The sequence below is a fragment of the Garra rufa genome, chromosome 3 (genome assembly GCF_049309525.1).
Source record: "Garra rufa chromosome 3, GarRuf1.0, whole genome shotgun sequence".
NCBI lineage: Eukaryota > Metazoa > Chordata > Actinopteri > Cypriniformes > Cyprinidae > Garra > Garra rufa.
In genome coordinates, this window is record NC_133363.1 from 47711596 (window position 1) to 47732181 (window position 20586).

Consider the following 20586-nt stretch of genomic DNA (forward strand, 5'->3'; position numbering starts at 1 on the left):
AACAGTATTTATATGTGACCCTGAACCACAAAACCAGTCTTAAGTCGCTGGGGTATAGTTGTAGCAATAGCCAAAAATACATTGGTTTTTACATTGGAAAATTATTGGTTTTTCTTTTATGCCAAAAATCATTAGGAAATTAAGTAAAGATTTTGTTCCATGAAGATTTTTTGTAAAATTCCTACTGTAAATATATAAAAATGTCATTTTTGATTAGTAATATGCATTGTTAAGAACTTAATTTGGAGAACTTTAAAGATGATTTTCTCAATATTTTGATTTTTTTGCACCCTCAGATTCCAGATTTTCAAATAGACATATCTCAGCCAAATATTGTCCTATCCTTACAAACCATATATCAATAGAAAGCTTATTTATTGAGCTTTCATATGATGTATACATCTCAGTTTTGTAAAATTTAACCTTATGACTGGTTTTGTGGTCCAGGGTCACATATCATTATTTACCTCTGATCCACTGAAACGTTCAGCTGTATGGAGTGCGTTCACAACAGCCAGCGCGAGAGCCATGTAAGGATATAAATACTGTTCAGTTTTTTGCACAGACCGATTGTTTTGTGTCTTAAGACCTCAATGTATCATCACAAGCCGCAGGATTTAATTTGGTTTTGTCTGTGCATGTTTTTTTATTCTTGAAGGTTTGGTAACCATTGACTGCAATTATATGAATGACATTTTAATGAGTTTTAAAGACAAAAGCCTTTCAATAATCCATAATAAATAACCTACTGAGTGATAATTCACATAAAAATGAATGTTCATTAGTAGTTGATGCAATCTTGAAACTCTTCTTAAACTGATTTGTGTAAATCCCTTGGTCAAATGCTGTGTTGCCACCTAATTAATGACTAGTTTATGTGTGAATGTCCACAAAACAAGACTTTCTGAGTGTATATAAGCGGTAGACTATTTTAGAAAGGAAAATTTAAAAGATAAAAAAGAGGAGTTACAGAGAATCAATAAATGAAGAATAATTTATTGCTATTGTGTGAATAATATGTAATCATGTAATCCATAAAAGGTAACTCTAGTCCGATTACAAATATTTTAAAATGTAACTTTAATTACAAGTACTTCATTTTTGGAATCTGATTTGGTAATCCAGATTACATGATTACATGCTCTGATGGTAGACTATCTTGGACGAACAACAAACCAGCTACAGTATCAGTCGACATTGCCGTTTTAGGGTTGTCAGATTGGTTTTTGGGACATTATAGCTGGTTGACCAGCTAAAGACTAGATGCCATGTCCACATGTCCAAAAGTTCAGCTATATATCCACCTTTTTCTTCAATGCGGAAGTAAGCCCATGGATGAGATTTCTGGTTCATTAGCCGCTGCATGGAAATAATGAGGAGAATATAACGACGTGCAGCAAACGGTGAAACTGTTTGCACTATAAACCAGTGTGCTGATAATTAAGACAATACTTTAAAATAATATGTTAAAACACTTAATTGCAATATCAAGCAGCAAAACAACCCATAAAATGTACAAATAGCGGCACTCACGCATACAGGAAAAATAAGGTGTGTATTTTTTATTAAGATTTTGACAAAACACTCTAATGTGGTCCTTTTTTTGGTCCTTTTTAATTCATGTAACCATGTACACCAAAACAAATGTGTGAATAGAGGAAAACATGATGCTGCTGTCAATATTGATACTTCTGTAGTACCTATGAGAAGAATAGGAACTTTCCTCCTCCTAGTATAGATTCATGTCTGATGCATCTGTCTTATCTATTTCCCAGGGCGAGTTTTCCTTTGAGGAAGATTGCCTTGTTGAAGGCGGCAGACTTGCCGAAATGAACAACGGCACCGCTTACAAGGAAGTGAGGCAGTACAGAACGGATCACCAGTTGATCCGCTTTTATTTTGTCACTCGCGTTTTTTCGCGATATATGGAAAGCATCTTGGCTGATTTTGAGAAAGGAATGAAGCCAGACGTGCTTATAATCAACTCTTGTGTGTGGGATGTGTCGAGGTGGGAGTCCTCTTTCTTACAGCTTTTTACAGCCATAAGATATTTAGAATCTCATCATTTTCATTTAACATGATTTTTGTTTTACTGCAATGTACAGATACAGCCGGGAATGGGCCGCGGAATACCGTGAGAACCTAAACAAGTTTTTCAGTAGGCTAAAGGCCGTGTTGCCTGCAGAAAGCCTGGTGGTGTGGAACATGACCATGCCACTGGGAAAGAAGATAGTGGGGGGATTCTTGGTCCCAGAGGTAGGTTACAAAAAAGCTGTATGGTAGAGAATGAACCTTCATGAACAGTGATGATGAGAATCAATAATCCATAACTTTTTCATCTTGCCAAAAATTCAGATCCAACACATGGGTCCCACATTAAGGTTCGATGTCATTGAAGCGAATTACTTTGGAGCCACTCTTGCCAACGAGTACGGCTTTGACGTGCTGGACCTGCACTTCCAGTTTCGCTTTAGCCTGCAACACCGCATGCAGGATGGTGTCCACTGGAACGCAGTCGCCCACCGACAAATCACATGCCTGCTACTGGAGCATGTAGCAGAGGCTTGGGGAGTGGAGCTGCCAAACCTGGGTGAGAAATGCAGATTGAGTTGGTATCATTGGTTATATTTATTTATATATCTATATCTATATATCAGAGGTTGCGTTAGACATTGTCATTTTGATGGACAGGGTCGTAAAAATTCCGTCATCTATTATTGCCTGTCATTTTAATTTTCATATTTTAATCATAACACATTTAATTGCTTTTATTTTTGTTCACATTTTCATTTTTAATCATGATCCTACATGGTGAGCATACTGTATATGCTTATGCATTTATTTATGAAGAGAACAGATGAACTGAGTTTGTATCACTTTTCATGTTCAACACCACACCCGAAGGACATTTAAAAAAAAAAAAAAAAAAAAAAAAAACGTTAGGGCTGGTTTAAAAAAAAAAAAGGTTTTTCGATTTTAATAGATTATTTTTATGAACCAGTATCTATTCTTAAATGTCAATCGATTATTTGGTCTATGCTGTTTTCAGTTTATGAATGAACAGTAGTGCGCCTATCCAATAAATTGCAATAAGCTCTGTGCTTTGTTACTTTCAATATGAAAAAGTCTCAGATTTCAAATTTTGTCCATTTCATTAGAAAATTCAAGCAATAAATACCGTTTTGGCGCTCTTAATGTGGCGTGATAGATCGCTATACTTCAAACTGGGTACTTGGCATGTGCGTATCAAATGCATAGCAAAAGATTCGTCGTGACAGTTTCGTTTTTATTCTGGATCCAATGCTCTGCTGCCACACTGGAGCGCGCTCGCCACCAACTGGACAGGGGTGGGAATTACAGCTACAATTTACAATAGATCACCAGCAGTGTAATCTGTCAAAATGACGGACGGCCTTCAGATTTTTCCGTCAGTGATTAAAAAAAATCCATCAATGACGGACAATTTTCGGTTAACGCGACCTCTGAGATAAATATTATGTATGTGTATTTTTTTTTTCTGGCACCACTGTCTGTACCAACAAAACAGTTCAAATAATCACCTTTTTGTTTATTAATGATTTACCTAAGGGTACAAAGAACATTAAGTCAACCATTTATATTTCTTTCTTTCTCATTTTTTGCAGACCAGCTTAAGGCAGATCACCCACCATTACACAAGAACAAGAAGACTAAAGCTACTAAAACTGCTCCTGCACGCTATCGAGGTACACTACTGTGCAAAAGTTTGTGCTCAGTATGTTTTTTTTTGTTTTTGTTTTTTTTTTTACTTCAGAGAGTGAATAGATTTTTTTTTTAGTAAGGATGCATTAAATTGAATAGTTCTTTTTATCAGTTTATCAAACAATCTTGAAAAATAATCATAATTTCCTTCAAATTATTAAACTGATAATTAATGTTTTTTGAACACCAAATCAGAATGATTTCTGAAGGATCATGTGACATTAAAGTATTGGCTACTAAAAAAATCAGATTTGCCATCACAGGAATAAATTACATTTTAAAATGTAATTAAATCGGGATTTGAAGTTGTAACATTTCATACTGTTTCTGTTTTTATTTTTTTTGATCAAGTAAATAAAGCCTTTTTTGAAATCCCCAAACTTTGATGTAATATATATATATATATACTACTGTACAAACGTCTTGGTCCACTAGTATTTTAGTCAACAAAAAATGGTTTTAATCCAGTCATTTCAATTTTGCTGTGGTGTGTCAGTAGAAAATATCGGTTTACATTAATTGTAATATTCCAGTCAGGTTTTTGTTTGCACAAAGACTTGGGTACACTTGCACATAGTTTTCAGGTAGCTTTGCAGGTGGATATAGTTCTGCTGATTCTTCATGTCTTTACAGACAGACAGGATGATGGTGAGATCAGATCTCTGTGTGAGGCACTGGCTGTTGTCAGACTCCTTGTGCAAACAAAAATCTTTCTGGATTACAATTAATGGCAAAAAAACATTTGGAAATGTAAAACCAGTATTTCCTATAGACACTACAGCAATAGATAGAAATAACTTTTTTGGTGAAAATACTATACACACTACCAGTCAAAAGTTTTTGAACAGTAAGCGTTGTTGTTGTTGTTAAGAAGTCTCTTCTGCTCACCAAGCCTGCATTTATGTGATCTAAAGTAAAAAATCTTACGGTAAAATTTTGAAATATTTTTACTATTTAAAATAACTGTTTTCTATTTAAATATATCTTAAAATCTAATTTATTCCTATGATTTACAAGCTGAATTTTTAGCATCATTACTTCAGTCACATGATCCTTCAGAAATGTTAAAAACAGCTGAGTACAATTTAAGTTTCTTTAAGCAGAAAGTTCAAAAGAACAGCATTTATCTGAAATATAATTTTTTGTAACATTATAAATGTCTTTATCATCACTTTTGATCAATTAGCAATTAGCATCTGGGCTAAATAATAAAATAAAAGTATTAGTTTCTATAATTTCTTTCCCAGAATGAAAATTATACATACTTCAAGCTTTTGAATGGTATAGTGTATAAGGCCTTTTATTTCAGATAAATGCTGATTTTTGGATCTTTCTTTAGTTCGAAGAATCCTAATGTACTTAAATGTTTTAAATATTGATAATAATAATAATAATAATAATAATAATGTTTCTTGAACAGCAGATCCACATATTAGAATGATTTCTGAAGGATCATGACTGGAGTAATGATGCTGAACATTTAACTTTGATGACGGGAATAAATGACAGTTCAAAATATATATATATAAAAAATCGAAAGCAGTTATTTCAAAATATTACTGCTTTTGCTGTATTTAATAATTCAAATAAATGTAGGCTTGGTGAGTAGAAGAGACTTCAAAACATGAAAAATCTTAGTGTTCAGAAACTTGACTGGTTGTGTGTGTGTGTCTGTGTATATGTATGTATATATAACATGTATGTAACATGCAACAGTTTTTTTTTTTCCTGTATAACATTTACTAATTTAAAACATGCCTTTTTAACAGGTCACTATAGCAATGAGCGCACCTTTAATCCACCTGCGATGCCTGCCATCCACTTCAGCAATGGTAAGAATCAAGCCACCCCACGAAAAAAAACACTTAAATAGCCAGATAGTAATTTTTTATAATAACTTTCATTTGAACAAAATGATTAAAATTGTTACTTTCATCTTTCAGGTCCAGCCTGGACACAAGGCCAGATGATGAGGCAATTCAGTGGCTTTAATTCACAGTTCAACAGCTATGGTGCACACTTCTACAATGACAGTGTACCTCCACACCTAACAGCAGGATACCAGAGCTTCGAAAGGGAACCGTTCTATAGAGGTACAAATAGATAATTATTTTTCTTAAACCATTCACAGCTTAATGTATTATGTTAATGTAATATTGAATTGTACTAAAATGTATTATTTGTTTCTAAGGGTTTAACAATGCAGCTGCTGCCCCCTATGGGCAAGAGAACAACCTAGTGATGAGACCAAGATACAGAAGACCGCACAACCCATATACACGAGAACATGGTTACAGATACTAAAGTTGATACTAAATTAATCTGTTCCTTCAAGCCCTTTAAGTAAACATATTCTTCATAGCAGTTATACATCTTGTTGAAATTATAGGCCTTGTTGTTTTGGAGGGTGTGTACATGTTTAAGCACTGAAATGTTCTTTATTCATCTATTTTGTCATAAGTGATGCTTGTTTATAGAGCATTTCAATGTTATGTGATTCTCATGATCGAAAAACTGCACTGTGAGATAACTGATTTGCCCCGATAAACAAATTAGGCACCACAGGACGAAACATTTTTTTTAAATTCTGAAATAAACATTTATTTTTTACAAAAGTCATACAATTGTTATAGTGTAATTTTACATTGCTGCTTGTTCATCTGATGCAAATGGGTTTTTGATTAGGCACAAAGACTGTATTGTCATTTGGAAACCTTTTCAGAAATACAAGGAGAAATCTGATAGCAAAAATAGCTGACCCCTCTCAATTCTCCCACCTCTTGAACTCCTACATTAGCAGCCGGTTCAGCCCCTCTAACTTCTCTCTCAAGCCATACAAGCCTGGCATCAGGATCCTCATCTGAGAACTGTAGGAGACTCCCTGAGGGCCTTAGCACTTGTAAGCACTGCCTCACAATCTCTCCAGCCTTAACTTGACCTTCTTTAGACCTAACTAAAGCATCTGTAGTACCCTTGTCTAATATCAAATCCAGGCTTCCGTCCCCGAAGTATCTTCTCAACTGTGTGCAGTCCAGCTCCAGGAAGGCAAGAGCAGAGGATGGGTTACATGGCTGTACTGATGTTGAATTGGCTTGCTTCTGCATAAGTTTCACTGCAACTGGTGAGATATCCGCACAGGTGACCTTCACAGCACACGGAGAGGTTCTGTAGATACAAGGTCCTAATGCGGATGTGCCACAGCCCATGTCAAGGATGTTCAATGGGCCACTGTGGGTATGAGACATGGTCTGAAGTACAGGAATAATGAAGTCCTTGACTGAGTGAAATCCAAAGAACCACTCAAAATTTTTGAATTGGCCTTTGCTTCCATTTTCTGTGTAGAATCTGTCCCAGGTGGCTTTTTTGTCCATGTTTTCAATCAACTCATCTGTCAACACAAGTTGTAAATGGTTAGAATTTAGAACAGAAATACGTAATATCCCCTTTAACTTACAAGAAGTATTTAACATGCTGTGATTTTTTTTTTTTTTTTAAATCACTATCTGACAAATATCTGAAATAGTTTGTCTTTTTGAAGGAGGAATTAAAGGGATAGTTCACCCAGAAATGAAAATTTGATGTTTATCTGCTTACCCCCAGGGCATCCAAGATGTAGGTGACTTTGTTTCTTCAGCAGAACACAAACGAAGATTTTTTTTTTTTTTTTTTTTTTTTTTACGAAAACCGGTGCAGTCTGCCAGCCAAATAATGGAAGTGGATGGGCACCAGACCTTTAAGAGTAAAAAAAACAAACGTGCATAGACAAATCCAAATTACACCATGCGGCTCGTGAAATCCATTGATGTCCTAAGACACGAAACGATCGATTTTTGCAAAAAACTAAACAGTATTTATATAATTTTTTTTTTACCTTTGATACACAGCCACGTCCATCTGTCCTGAGCATGAGCTTTTCATCCGGCTCGTTACACGTGTACGCGCTCTGGCGTAATATACGCAAACGGCGTAAGGGGAAATCGGTGAAAAGTCCCGGATGAGTTTGCGTGAGTAAAAGTAATCTTTTAGCTTTAAATTGGTTTGAACAATCAGGATAAGCGCAAGTAATTACCATTTTGAATAGCCGCTATACCCACAATCTCTGTGCACTGTGTAAACAATGAGTGTCCTTTACATGCGACAGATCGCTTCCGGCGTTTGCGTATTCTACGCCAGAGTGCGCACACATGTAACGAGCCAGATGCTGCTAAACTCGTGCTCAGGACAGATGGACGTGGCTGTGTATCAAAGGTAAAAAAAAAATATATAAATACTGTTCAGTTTTTCGCAAAAAACGGTCGTTTCGTGTCTTAGGACATCAATGTATCGTCACAAGCCGCAGGGTGTAATTTGGATTTGTTTGTGCATGTTTTGTTTTTTTCCTTTCAAAGGTCTGGTGCCCATCCACTTCCATTATTTGGCTGGCAGACTGCACCGATTTTCGTTAAAAATCTTTGTGTTCTGCTGAAGAAACAAAGTCACCTACATCTTGGATGCACATAGAATTTTCATTTTTGGGTGAGCTATCCCTTTAAAGGATAAGTTTACTTCCAGAGCAAAAATCTACAGAAAATGTACTCACCCCCTTGTCATCCAAGATGTTTATGTCTGTCTTTCTTCAGTTAAGAATTTTTTTTTTTTTTTTTTTTTTTTTTGAGGAAAATATTTCAGGATTTTTCTCCATATAGTGGACTTCTATGGTGGCAAATGGGTCAAAGGTCCAAAATGCAGTTTAAATGCAGCTTCAAAGGACTCTAAACGACCCCAGCCGAGGAAGAAGGGTATTATCTAGCGAAACGATCAGTTATTTTCTTTAAAAAATGACAAATTTATGTACTTTTTAATCTTAAACACTTGTCTAGGTCTGTGTGAACTCTCCTCCAACTTGAAAATCATATTATGTTGCTGCAGAAGTATGGACCCAGTGTATACAATGTGAACATGCAAAGATGATCACCCTTAACAAAAAAAGGTCAAACAGCGATGTAGGATGATTTTGAAGTTGGAGAAGAAAATGAGATGGGAGTTTTTTTGACATTCCCTAACTGTCATGAACCGGAATAGAGTTCACGCAGAGCTAGACAACACCTAGCATTTGAGGTTAAAAAGTATATCAATTGTAATTTAAGAAAATAACTGATTGTTTCGCTAGATAAGACCTTTTTTCCTTGGCTGGGATCGTTTAGAGCCCTTTAAAGCTGCATTTAAACTGCATTTTGGAAGGTGAAACTCAGGGGCACCATAGAAGTCAGCTATATGGAGATAAATCCTGAATTGTTTTCCTCAAAAAACAATTTTATTAGGACTGAAGAGAGAAAGACACGAACATTTTGAATGACAAGGGGTTGAGTAAATTGTCTGTACATTTTGTGAACTACTACTTTAATGCATGGGCGCCGTATTAGCTAATTAGAAACCTTGGAGGCGGATCTCCGCCAATAGCGTGAAATTTGGGCGGGGCCATTTGTTTGTTCGACTAATAGCAGACAACTGTTTAGAAACCTGTTTGGAAATGGTAATTAATTTAGCAGTTTTGCTTGGTGCCGCATAAATCGCACAGCGCAGTATTAACGCTCGAGGTTAATACGTTAGATACAAATATTTAACAGGTTACAATGTAAAAGAAAAGAAAATGTACACGAACTTGTCAAACCAGTATGATGCCATCTATGTGTCTTGCTCAGCGCTTGAAGGGTCCTCAGCGGGACTGCGAATCTGGTAAACAACATTTTAAAAACTTAGCTTAAGTAAAGGTATTCCGTATAAAACACAGCAATGCCAGTATGTGTGATCCCGCAATGAATGACACGACCCGGAAGTGTACATGAGAGAGGGGGCGGTCGAAAAAGAACTCAATCAAGATGGCGGATGAGCAGCAGGAATCATCACAGGGAGAGATGGAGGGTAAGTGCAAAAATAACATTCCCTCGTGCAGCCTAAATAATCAGCTGACATGCGAAAGCAAAACATCGTGCAGCGTCCTGCATGAGGGCGCTTGCATTGAAGAAATCTGATTCGATTGCTGTACGAGGAGGGGGAGGGAATGCAGCATCAGCTGCACAAAGAGTGAACTCTGGGCTCATTTAACCAAAAATAAAACCCAATCTTCTAAACGTTTTCCTAACATGTCATATTTTCATTACGAATCAAAAACTTTGATTTACGCTCTCGGTTTAAATATGATAATATCCTTGTAGACTTTCATATACACTATACACTAATATTAAATCAGGGTTTATGGAGATAAGTGGTGAATCTATTTGTATTTTAGATGTGTGGTTACAGTAATTGACGCAATAGGATACTGAGGTAGATGATGGTTAAAGGACTCCTTACACACGAGTTTGTTTACATTACGTCGGAATGTGACTGTAAGTCACCGAGGTGAAGACACTGAACTGCAGCATTAGCAGAACTGTCATCACTCCCAATTGTGGCAGGTGTTTAAACCTTTAATGACTCTCTCTCCCTTCCTCTCAATATATGTATATATTATTTTGCAGGAGTGAACTGCCTTGCATATGACGAAGCCATTATGGCACAGCAGGACCGTATTCAGCAAGAGGTGAGTTTTCAGAGTATCGCTTAAAAAAAAAAAAAAAAAAGCTTGATATATATGACCCTGGACCACAAAACCAATCTAAAGGGTCAATTTGAAGTTGGATATAGGAAATAGGATTGGACAATATTTGGCCGAGATGCATCTATTTGAAAATCTGGAATCTGAGGGTGCAAAAAAATCTAAATATTGAGAAAATTGCCTTTTTAATTTGTCCAAATTAAGTCCTTAGCAATGCATATTTCTAATCAAAATTAAGTTTTCATATATTTACGGTAGGACATTTACAAAATATCTTAATGGAACATGATCTTTACTTAATATCCTAATGATTTTTTGCCATAAAAAGCAAAATCTATAATTTTGACCCATACAATGTATTGTTGACTATTGCTACAAATATACCTGTGCTACTTACAACTGGTTTTGTGGTCCAGGGTCACGTATGGTAACTGTTACTGAACAAATCACTGATAATGTTGTTTTTGTCAAATTGTTAGGCGTTTTTAATGATGAATAGAGTTGTACTTAAAGTAAAGTTCAACAAAACATTCTGTTCTGTGATCATTTACTCTTTTTCTCAAAGCTATTTTTCTTTCTTCTATGATAGATGTTAGGCAGAATGTTTATGCTGGTGTTTAATTCCATACAATCTAAGAGATGAGCTGGCACATTAAAAAAAAAACATTCTGGTTGAAAGTAGTTCACACAACTTGTGCACAATTTTAGTTTTGAACAATCACAAATTTAAAGCTGAAGCATTTTATTTCTGCCATTAACGTCATAGAACTAAATTGTCTTAAAGAGATAGTTCACACAAAAATGAAAATGTCATTAATGTAATTAATTACTCACCGTCATGTCGTCCCAAACCCGTAAGACCTTTGTTCATCTTCAGACCACAAATTAAGATATTTTTGATAAACCCAAGAGATTTCTGTCCCTGCCTAGGGGGAAACATAGTAAGGACTTTGATAAAATAGTCCATGTGACATTGTAATTTTACGAAGCTATGAAAATTACGTTGTGGTACTCTTGATAATGGCGGAGGACAATGATTCAAAGGGAAAGAATTGTTAAATAAAGTCATTATTTTTGTTTTCTTAGCGCACAAAAAGTATTCTCATAGCTTTGTAAAATTACAGTTGAACCACTGATGTCTATGGACTATTTTAAGATTATTTAAAAAATAAGTTTCTCGCCCTTCAAACACTTAAGTTACTGTCTATGGAGGGTCAGAAAGCTCTGGGATTTCATCAAAATATTTTAATTTGTGTTCTGAGGATGAACAAAGGTCTAATGGGTTTGGACAGACATAAGGGGGTGGGGGTAATTAATGACAGAATTAAAATTTTTCGGTGAATTATCCCTTTAAGGCCTGTTGACACAAAGAACAATAACTATATTAACATCAATTTGGTGGATTCTGATTCGCTCTCAGTTTTTCTCATTCAGCTAAAAAAAAAAAAAAATTTTAAAAGTGATTCCATTGATATCATTCTTCTGTATCATTATATTTCTAGTTTGGACTGTGCTGTCCTCTTAAAGAGATTTTTAAAACGTTATCATTGCGGTTATTGCCTTTAGTGTGAATGGCCCTCTAGACTTGAAATATAGCACACAAATACTGTATTTGCTTTTGAAAAGATCAACAACATGTTCTGTGTTCACATTCGATGTATAGGAAAAAAACTGAAATATTCTGCTTAACGTCATCTTGTGTGCAGCTGAAGAAAACAAGTCAAACAGGTTTGGAACAAAATAAGGTTGACTAAATGATCTCACCCTTTAAATCCTTGTTTTTTTTTAATTAGATAGCCACCACCAACCCTTTAGTGTCGGACAGACAAGACCTCTCTGTGCTTAAGGGTGAATATGCTGCAGAGGACTCCATTTACCAGCTCAAGATAAAGGTCACTACATTTTCCCAAGCTTACTTACATGTAGCAAATGCCCTAAACCTGTTGTAAAACTGTTATTCTTTCTTTCTTACTTATCTTGTTTATAGGACCTTCAGAAAAAGTATTCATGCATTCGGAAGACACGGCCGGATGGAAACTGTTTCTACAGAGCTTTTGGCTTTGCACATTTGGAGTCACTACTGGACGACAGCAAAGAGCTGCAAAGGTTTGATTTGTCTGCCTAATGCAGATACCATTGACTTTGTTTGGAATAGTTGCATTAATTCAGTGCAGCATCCTTATTCATGCATAGTACCATTTTGGAAATCATTTTTCTTTCTGTCATTGTAGTGAATGTCTAAGTATCACAACTGTCTCAATTTTGGTACTATAGGTTTAAAGCTGTGGCAGCCAAGAGCAAACTGGACCTCGTAACCCAGGGCTTCACTGAGTTCACTATCGAGGACTTTCACAACACTGTGAGTTGGAAAATTTATCAGTTAAAAACTGCTCATGACATGCCATCTCAAATTCTCAATGCTTATAGGGTTAGTGCACAGATTTCACAGATTTTCAACCAGCTTTGTGTTGTTACAATGTCCACCTTGTAGAGTCGTGTCCAAGTTGCATGTTGTTATCTCGTTTGTCGATATTAATAATTATCACGATAAATGTCAGATTTTTATTTCTTTCAGGTTTAAAGGCAGATGTGAAAGTTGTAATAAAACAGACAGTTAAATGTGGCTTTAAAATAATCTTTATGGTCAGTACATGAAAAAACACTTCATGTTTTTTGAAGTCTTTGCACTTTTTCCAGTCATTTTTCCTTAACAAAATAAGTATCTTAATAGAAAAAATAATTTCTTAGTTCTGCGTGTTTTAATGAAAGAGTAATATTGTTTCAAATCAACCCTTTACCTGTTACCTGATAATATTAATAATAATTAAAATGTCTCTTAGAAATACAGATTTAGAATGCAGATGTACATTTATGTTGATTATCATAATCAGTAATATATGTAAAAATTGTAAATAAAAAATCTTTAATTTAATTGAATTATTCTGACTGTTTTTCTGACAGTTTTTTTTTTTTAATTAACCATTGCTCTTCCATGGTATCATCCATAGATCGTGATAATAATAACAGTTAAAAACACAAATATAGCACCTCAATACCATGGTAAAAATAATAATATGGCTTCTAGGTATTTGTATGAAAAACAGTAGTCTAAATACATAGTATAAATGCATAAACGCTATAGCTTAATCACAAAGAATACTGTAATTATATTCCATTACTCCTCCTTCAATACATTTAATACATATCTACTTTAATTATATAATAAAATTCAACACTAATATACCCACATTTCTCACACAATACTTCACAAACATCGTTTCTACTGCATGGACAGCCATCTTTTACCTTGTCAGCCATGAATTTCCCCTGTAATTGCACATGAATTATGCTCACTGGGATTTCTTTCTTTTGTCAGTTCATGGACTTGATTGACCAGTGTGAAAAGCATCAATCACTTGGTGAACTGCTGAACTCCTTCAACGACCAGAGCGTGTCTGACTACATAGTGGTTTACCTGAGGCTCCTCACCTCTGGATACCTGCAGCGGGAGCATGTGTTCTTTCAGCACTTCATAGAGGGCGGCCGTTCTGTCAAAGAGTTTTGTCAGCAGGTGAGTAACATCTAGTGTTGTCAAAAGTACTGACTTTGGTACCAGTTGGTACTAAAATTTTAAAAAGTGACAATACCAGCATTCCTTGTGATCATTTTGAGTGCTGTTGAGCCATTGTGTTCACATGCTCAACAGATATGTTTGTGACTGGCTACAATGATAAATGCTTCATACACCTCACCAAGCATTTACACAGATACACGGGAGCACTTGAAGGCCGCATTTATCAGTTGATCCGTAAAATATCTGCTCATAGATGGATCCTCTGATAGACATGCCTTTCAAATACTCCCGTGTGTATCTGTGTAAGCCAGAGGTCTTCAGCTCTGCTCCTGGGGAACCACTCTCCTGTGAAGTTTATTTCCAACCTACTTCAGCACACCTGCCTGCAGTTTTCAAGCAGTCTTGTGAAGCTTGATTGGCCGCTTCAGGTGTATTTGATTAGGGTTGTGGCAGACCAGAAACTATGATTTTTTTTTTACCTATTAGATTGTTTCATTACGGTCTACGCCTACCCCAACCCTAAACTTGGCGCTTACTATAATACAAAAACAGTATTATTGTTGTACAGTGTGATAAAAATAATGTTAGATTGATGTGCGCATGCCCAGTAGTCAGAGCTGAATCACTTCTAGCCTAAACCAGAGGTCTCAAACTCAATTCCCGGAGGGCCGCAGCTCTGCAGAGTTTAGCTCCAACTCACACCTGCTTGGAACTTTCTAGTAATCCTGAAGACCTTGATTAGCTGGATCAGGTGTGTTTGATTAGGGTTGGAGCTAAACTGTTGCCCTCCAGGAATTGAGTTTGAGACCAGTGAGCTAAACTCTTCAGGATAGTGGGTCCTTAGGAACAGGGTTGAAGACCTCTGGTGAAGAGTTAATCATTGTCGCCAATCACAGACATCTGATAACTTGAACACAATAACCAATCAGAGGTGTTTAAGAATCCACTCAACAGCGCTCAAAATGCTCATGGGAAATTCTGGTATCATTACTTTAAAATGTCAAAACTGACTGGCTTTGCTGGTACTTTTGACAACACTCACATGTGAACTAGTTTGTTTTAAGACTGTGGTAAAATAAGTTAAATAAAGCAACACTGATTAATAAATCTTGATCTAACACTGTTTTACCTTTTTAGGAGGTGGAACCCATGGCGAAGGAGAGCGACCACATCCATATCATTGCCTTAGCAAAGGCACTGAACGTGCCCATATTAGTGGAATACATGGACAGAGGAGAGGGTGGAACGGTGAACAATCATATCTTTCCTGAAGGAAGTGAGCCACGCATCTTCCTGCTCTACCGCCCAGGCCACTATGACATCCTGTATAAGTGATACTCTATATATTCTGTGGTTCCATTGTGAAGAATCCATCCCAGTTCTACAGCCAAGTTGAGTCATACGCGTGTATGCGAGGCTATGCTATGATTAATCAAAATAAAGTTTTCACTCAAGTTCTCCCCACATTACAAAATTATTTTTTTTCTTTTCCAGTACAAACAAAGCTCTTGATCTCAGAAAAACTGACACGGCATCAAACGGCAGCATTAGGGTTGTATAGTAGATTTTTTGTGGTTGTAAATGTTATCAACTTGCTTTTAGTGTTTTCCTTTGTTACGCTGCCTTTCATGAGTTTTATTAAAGGGATTTACACCTCACTTGACTCTAATCAATTTGTGGTTTAAGAAATCATTGTGGACGTGATTACATCAAGGCACAGACTTTTACTGTTTCGAAGTGGCTTTAAGCCAGTAACAAAAGAATAAACCAGCATTAGCCTACTTGAATTTGTTTTAATGATTTTATTGCTCATTTAACAGTCATTTACCCTATAAACCACACGTTGTGATGGTAATTAAGTAGATTTGGGTAAAATGTATGATGACAGATCATTCATAATAATGTACAACTCCACTCCACTACAAACATGTGTCTGATATCCCTCTGGAGTCATCTTTCTCCTCACGGCAGTTTTCTCCGGGAGTCACAGGAGCTGGACAGGATCCATCCAGCTGGACCAAGGACGGCAATGGAGATAAAGGCCATCACAAATACACTCTCCTAAAGTAGGGGCAAGGTTACATGTGATGTGAGTACACAATATTGCCAAAGCAATCAATGTAGATGCATTCAATTAAGATATGTCCGAGTCGTGAGCCGAATCGTTTAAATGAATCGACTGAGTGAGCAGGTTCACAATACTAGATTCGTTCACGAAGCGGAATGAAGCAGTGTTGCAAAGTCAGCGGAACCGGGCTACTCTACCACTGTTGCCGCGGTATCTTTTCATGTCCGCAGGTTGAAACAACCCCGAAAACGTGAGATTTATTTTCTGGAAAGTGAATTTTACTAGGGGAAACCCGCTAAAAAAAACAAACAAACCGTAATTTACCCTGACAAATGCGGGGGCCCCTCAAAACGCAATTGGGCTAGTTCAGTAGCAATTGGACGGGTTTAGTTGTGAACATTTGGCAACCCTGGAATGAACCCAAACGTTTCCCGCATCTCGAGTCAACGTTTTACTAAACCGAAAACTGGAACACTTTGGAATAGCAGAACGTTTATAAAATGTACTGCAAAAGACTTAAACGCACTAGTGTAAACAGGGCCTTAGGAACGTTTTTTTTTTGGCAATGAACGCGTTTAAGAATTAAAATTTGAGAACATTCTTCTAAATTAGTTGAATTATGGCTCCATCAAACTGAACACACTTCTACAAAAGAACCCCTAATGAAACTTAATGTAACAAAAAACGCAATAGAGGAAAACCGCAATATGAACTTACATCTTTGTTTTACTATCTGTTTAACTTACCATAATGCTGACACTGCCTTTTGCAGATTTAGAGTTCATGTAGAAACGCTGGGTTAAGCCATTTTTTCTGAGCGTAAACCTTGTGCTTTTAAGTGCTTGTGCAAAGCCAAACATCATGTAGCTTATTGTAAAGCAGCACTTAAGAAATGAGAACAAAGAACTCAATTCATGCACCTTTTATTTATATTTTTACGTTTCCCGCCAAGTAGTTTTAATAAGCTCACTTGGCACTTCCTTCTATCCAATCAACACCCTCGTTAATTATTAATTACGTGACGTTTTAACAAGCTATTCAAGTCACACCCTAAACACCAGAATGGTTAATTAATGTGAAAACATTATTAAAAAATTGTAGGTCACAATCAGTATGTTAATCATGTATTTTTAAAAATACCAATTCTCTGTCTATCAGTTTGAGGTAAATTAATTAACAAAACATGTGAAATAAGCTTTTCATTGATGTATGGTTTGTTAAGATAATAATAGGCGGAGATACAGCTATTTGAAAATCTGGAATCTGAGGGTGCAAAAAAAAAAAAAAAAATGGAGAAAATCGCCTTTAAAGTTGTCCAAAGTAAGTTCTTAGCAACTTAGAAACTAAGTTTTGATACATTTAGGGTAGGAACTTTACAAAATATCTTTATGGAACATGCTAATTACTTAATATCCTAATGATTTTTGGCAAAAGAAAAATTTTAAATTTTGACCCATACAATGTATTTTTGACTATTAATACAAATATATCTGTGATACTAGACTAAGACTTTTTTTGTGGTCCAGGGTCACATATTGTTTTAATAGTGGAATATAACATGCCAGAGCAAGTCTCAAAAACAACATTGTAAAAAAAAAAAAAAAAACTGAAGGAACTTGTAAAAACAAAAGGCATAACCCTGATAAGCTATTGTTTTTAATTGTACATGTTTTACAATGAATATTTTCAATCAAAAAGAGAAAATTATCAATAGACCAAGTATTTCCTTTCATCTTCAGCGCTACGCTGTTTACAATGTATGATACAACAAAATGAACAAGAGCAGTTTATAGTTATTAAACTATTAATTTTATACAAAATAAAGCACAAAAATAAAACAGCAAAAATAAGCACAAAGGCACATTTACCTTTTCGACCTGCCATTTTGAAACCAAATACATACATTCATTCCTTGTTCCTGTACAAGCCCTTCAAATACAAATCAACTTTATAACACTTTTCTTTGTCTTTCTTTAATCTTCATCTCAAGCTTCTTGTTTTGCAATTAAAACAAAAAAGACTTTAAAGGCAGTAAATGGTCAACAAAGCAGCATTCTCCTTCCTTCTTAAGAAATGTCCAGTTTCTCACAAAGAAAAGGAAATCTAGTAGCAGTCGCCTCAAAAGTTGCCATGTTGTGAGATGATACATAAGGGTTAAACAGTGCGTCTCATTTAACTAAAAACTCTTACTCAAAAAAGAGCTTAGGTAAAGCAAGGCTGATCTTCAAGACATTTAAGCCAACAATGTCATTTCTCAAAAGGCACAGCACATTTATATTCTTATGTAGACATACTTTTTATCTTTGGCAAGAATACTTATCTGAGAAAAGTGTTGCAAGTACTATAAGGCATACTGAATATGAAAAGTAAGTATAAATTGCCCCTTTTGAAAACACTGCGATAATACGCCACCATGTTTCATTTAAGAAAAGTTCCAGTTACGACAGAATGAAACTTCTGAGTTAAAGATGCACTACAGCATCCACTATGTACATGTTTGCAATGTACATACAAATACTTAAAACAAAACACTTTCAACAGAACAATAACATTTACCATGCCAAAGAACGGAACTGGATATAAGCGTGAGGCTGTAAATTATTAAAGCAATGTGACCTTGAAACCAAAATTCTCTAATTTACGGACAAAGATATATATATTGTGTGTATAAATATATACGCACATAAATAAATAAATAGCAGTGCATGGACACTCCCCCTGCTGTATTCAATGAGAAGTATATGCACACGTGTTCTTTGGCGGTGTCAGATGTTAACGGAGTAAGCGCAAAACAACTTTACAGAACGGTTATTACAAGCTGAAGTCCTAACAAACAACTTCAAGTAGTGATGTAGTGTTTTCGAATTGAACTGAACATCAGTTGGTGGTAGTTGTGCTTCTCTGCACTCAACTGTCATGTCAATGTCTATTTTTCAAACATACTGCAGGACTTTTTGGTCTATTTCAAATCACGTTATACATGCATTAAATCTCAGTATTGCCCGTACCCCATCCCGACCCCCAGCCCCAGGCCGAGGCTCTCTCGAAGTCCCCTGAGCTGCTCCTCGCCGAGCCTGATCTTGTCATCCAGTTGCCTCTGCTCTACCAGTAGGGCTGCTTTCATTTTCACAAAGTGACTGTAGTCACGCATCTGTTCTGGGGTCAGGCAACATTCCAGGACCTTGCCAACCGCCTGCTCACGCCGGTCCACGTGCTCCTTGAGCTCCTGAGCCTCGCCCATCTGCACCAGCAGCTGCTTCTTCTTTTCCAGAAGTTGTAGCTGGAACATGACAGAATAAGACAATAATAAAATTGAATAAAATGCTAAGCAAATCAAACATACAGAAGGAAGAGAGTTGTTACTCTCGAGTCAAGGTCAAATTCAATCGTAAAGTGCTTTTCACAATACTCCATTGTTTTGAAGCCGCTAAACAAAAAATGATGTCAGTGATTATATCTTAAAGGGATAGTTCATCCAAATTTGAAAATCTGTCATTAGTTACTCATCCTCATGTTCCAAACCAGTTAAGACCTCTGTTCATCTTTGAAACACAAACATATTTTTGATCAAATCCGACAGCTTTTGGACCCTGCATAGACAACAACGCAACTACCACGTTCAAGGCCAAGAAAGGTAGTAAGGACATTGTTAAAATAGTCTGTGTGACATCAGTGGTTCAACCGTAATGTTATGATGCTACGAGAATACTTTTTGTGCACAAAGAAAACAAAAATAACTAGGCATGCACCGAATGTTCGGCAACCGAAATTAAGCGAAAAGGCAGAATAAATGACGTGATCAAATCGAGGCTCGCACTAATACAGCAAACATGTCAGCAGTGTGGAAGCATCAAAAAAAATCATTACAAGCACCGATAACACCAGACTTTAGTATCGCATCGCATGTCTTCCATGAGAAGAGAAAGGGGTGGTTGTTGCTGGTTACTGTATGATGACTGAAATCACAAAACAGCCTTAGACCATTAGTAAATAAACTACAGAACGTTACGTTGTCTAATACACGCACAAATTGTATTTATTCTGACAGCGCTGCACGAGCTCCTTGACCAGGGTTCAAAGTCCAAAGTGCGCTGGAATTTGTGTCATGAGAATCATTCGTAAATCTGCTGCTGTCAGCAAAAAGTAGTACTGAGGTCTTCTTGGGGTTTCCGCCAAAATAAAAGTCAACATTCATAAATGTTAGTATTGTAATTTTACTGTTGTTCTGGTAAAATAAAATAAACACAAAAATAATGATAACAGTCATTACAACAGCTCTATTAACACATTTATTATAAAATTCTACTTTGCTCAGCAAGGCTGTATTTATACGTACATTAAAAACACATGATTCAAGAAGGGGGTCTTAACTTATTAATTTTAAGTTAAATTGTGCTTTGTCAGTAGGCTATAATGTCTACTAGAATGTTAAACCTGTTTAGTGTTAAATATTTTTAAGTGAATGTTTTGTAATAGACTTTTGTCTTTGAACAGCAACACAAAACTGTAAAAAGCAAATATTGGCTATTTAATTTATGTAATTGTGAAAAAAAAAAAGGCAAAATACATGGGGGGGGGGGATTTTTGTTCGGCTTCGGCCATGATTTTTCATTTCGGTGCATCCCT

At 36.1% G+C, this 20586-nt stretch overlaps 4 protein-coding genes across 5 annotated transcripts in view; 1 reads left to right on the forward strand and 3 right to left on the reverse strand.

Moving 5' to 3' along the window:
- Window positions 1-6321: 6321 nt before the first annotated feature.
- On the reverse strand, window positions 6322-9592 carry cskmt (citrate synthase lysine methyltransferase). Its single transcript, XM_073837198.1, has 2 exons — window positions 9383-9592; window positions 6322-7129 (listed from the first exon to the last, which is right to left on the reverse strand). Exons 1-2 carry the CDS (start codon window positions 9465-9467, stop codon window positions 6444-6446), a joined length of 771 nt encoding a protein of 256 aa, XP_073693299.1. The 5' UTR covers window positions 9468-9592; the 3' UTR covers window positions 6322-6443.
- Window positions 9550-15550, forward strand: otub1b (OTU deubiquitinase, ubiquitin aldehyde binding 1b). The gene is made up of 7 exons (XM_073837197.1): window positions 9550-9642; window positions 10242-10303; window positions 12112-12210; window positions 12306-12424; window positions 12593-12677; window positions 13695-13889; window positions 15030-15550. The coding sequence occupies exons 1-7, from the start codon at window positions 9600-9602 to the stop codon at window positions 15225-15227; spliced, it is 801 nt and encodes a 266-aa protein (XP_073693298.1). The 5' UTR covers window positions 9550-9599; the 3' UTR covers window positions 15228-15550.
- A 304-nt stretch (window positions 15551-15854) lies between these two features.
- LOC141331588 (uncharacterized) lies at window positions 15855-16820 on the reverse strand. Its single transcript, XM_073836635.1, has 2 exons — window positions 16707-16820; window positions 15855-15953 (listed from the first exon to the last, which is right to left on the reverse strand). Exons 1-2 carry the CDS (start codon window positions 16818-16820, stop codon window positions 15855-15857), a joined length of 213 nt encoding a protein of 70 aa, XP_073692736.1.
- Window positions 16821-17604: 784 nt separating this feature from the next.
- shroom4 (shroom family member 4) overlaps window positions 17605-20586 on the reverse strand; it is a 60155-nt gene continuing 57173 nt past the window's right edge. For both annotated transcript variants that reach the window (XM_073836279.1, XM_073836280.1), the window contains one exon: window positions 17605-19240. In XM_073836279.1, coding sequence (XP_073692380.1) covers window positions 18953-19240 — 288 coding nt within the window. In that variant the 3' untranslated portion in view covers window positions 17605-18952. The remainder of the gene's footprint in view (window positions 19241-20586) is intronic.

Coding starts and splice junctions, on each gene's coding strand:
- otub1b (XM_073837197.1), top strand. CDS start 9,600: ATGGCGGATGAGCAGCAGGAATCATCACAGGGAGAGATGGAGG. Junction 9,643..10,241: donor ATCACAGGGAGAGATGGAGG/GTAAGTGCAAAA, acceptor ATTATTTTGCAG/GAGTGAACTGCCTTGCATAT. Junction 12,425..12,592: donor GACAGCAAAGAGCTGCAAAG/GTTTGATTTGTC, acceptor TTGGTACTATAG/GTTTAAAGCTGTGGCAGCCA.
- cskmt (XM_073837198.1), bottom strand. CDS start 9,467: ATGTTGTTTACCAGATTCGCAGTCCCGCTGAGGACCCTTCAAGCGCTG. Junction 7,130..9,382: donor GCATCATACTGGTTTGACAA/GTTCGTGTACAT, acceptor TTGTGTTGACAG/ATGAGTTGATTGAAAACATG.
- LOC141331588 (XM_073836635.1), bottom strand. CDS start 16,820: ATGTTTGGCTTTGCACAAGCACTTAAAAGCACAAGGTTTACGCTCAGA. Junction 15,954..16,706: donor AAGGCAGTGTCAGCATTATG/GTAAGTTAAACA, acceptor CCCCTACTTTAG/GAGAGTGTATTTGTGATGGC.